The 1192-nt window shown below is 41.4% G+C and overlaps 1 protein-coding gene across 1 annotated transcript in view; it reads left to right on the top strand.

Annotated features, from left to right (window-relative positions):
• Positions 1-1192, top strand: part of CSUI_004446 (dead deah box helicase domain-containing protein) — a 10197-nt gene that overhangs the window by 5337 nt on the left and 3668 nt on the right. Inside the window, exons 6-7 of the mRNA XM_068064637.1 lie at positions 72-226; positions 672-1030. Of these exons, the coding sequence (XP_067923388.1) occupies positions 72-226; positions 672-1030 (514 nt within the window). The remainder of the gene's footprint in view (positions 1-71; positions 227-671; positions 1031-1192) is intronic.

The raw sequence follows: 1192 nt of genomic DNA, 5'->3' as shown, positions 1-1192 counted from the left end.
TTCTTTCTCACTCTTTCTTTCCTTCTTTTCTTTCTCACTCTTTCTTTCCTTCTTTTCTTTCTTTCTTGTAGGTTTCTGTGTGACTTCTTACAGCGTCTAGGCTTGCTGCACGACGGTAGCGAGGAGACAGGATCGGGGTGCGGTCTGACTGCGTGGGGGCATATGGCGGAGCTGAGCTATGAAAGAGAGACGGCGAGCTTCTTCCTGCACTTCATGATCTACTCGGGTAGGATCTCTTTCTTCTTCCCCCTTTCTCACTCCTTCTTTCTTTCTTTCTTTGTCTCAAATGGTCTCACCTCACAGATTTATATATATTTATATATATAGAGAGAGAGAGACAGAGAGAGATTTCTAATTTTAAGCTATCTATCCCTAATCTATCTATCTTTAATCTATATGTCTGTCTGTCTATCTATGTATTTATCTATTTGTCTCTGTTTCTCTATTGTTAGGCATTCTATCTAATCATTTTAATCTGTTGAGTCGTAAGCACGGTGTAGATTTGATCTGTCTTGAATCGGCTTAGTATGAAAGAAATCTTTTTGCCTATAGAAATTTCTTCTCTTTTTCTCTCCTGGATCTCTTCTCTTTCTTTCTTTCCTTTCTTTCTCTTCTTTCTTCACCCTCTATCATTTTCCTTTTTTCTTCTCTCTCTCTTTCTCTTCATACAGGCATCTTTTCAGAGTATTTGAGAGAGGCGATGAGCCAGAGAGGCGGGAGCGTCGATGCTCTCTCATTTTTGATGCATGTGCTAGCCGTCTGTATCTGTCAAGAGCCTGTGACATCGGGACAGTGCCTGAGGTTCAAGCTTAAGCACGATCGAGTAATGCAGAGAGTTCACCTAAATGGAGACTCAATGAAGACGACGAACGAAGAGGAGAAAGATTATGAGGAGGGATCAAGAAGAGGGAAGGTCCTCGTTGCGGCGAAAGCATCGGAGCAGAGAGCTTTGAATCTTCCCTCTTTTCGTCCTTTCCTTCCTCTTCTCCCGGATGACGTCGAAGCTGCCTCACAAGCCTATAACGACCTTGTAAGACAGATCAAAACTGCATTTCTCTATCGGAAAGAAGGAGAAAAAATGGTGTCTTACCACCTACAGAGGTGGAGATATCACAGACAGATAGATAGAATAAAGATAGATGGATCAAAGATAGATAGATAGATTAAAGATAGATTGAAGATATATAGATAG

The sequence above is a fragment of the Cystoisospora suis genome (assembly GCF_002600585.1).
Source record: "Cystoisospora suis strain Wien I chromosome Unknown contig_2075, whole genome shotgun sequence".
NCBI lineage: Eukaryota > Apicomplexa > Conoidasida > Eucoccidiorida > Sarcocystidae > Cystoisospora > Cystoisospora suis.
This window is presented reverse-complemented; position numbering and strand designations above follow the sequence as displayed.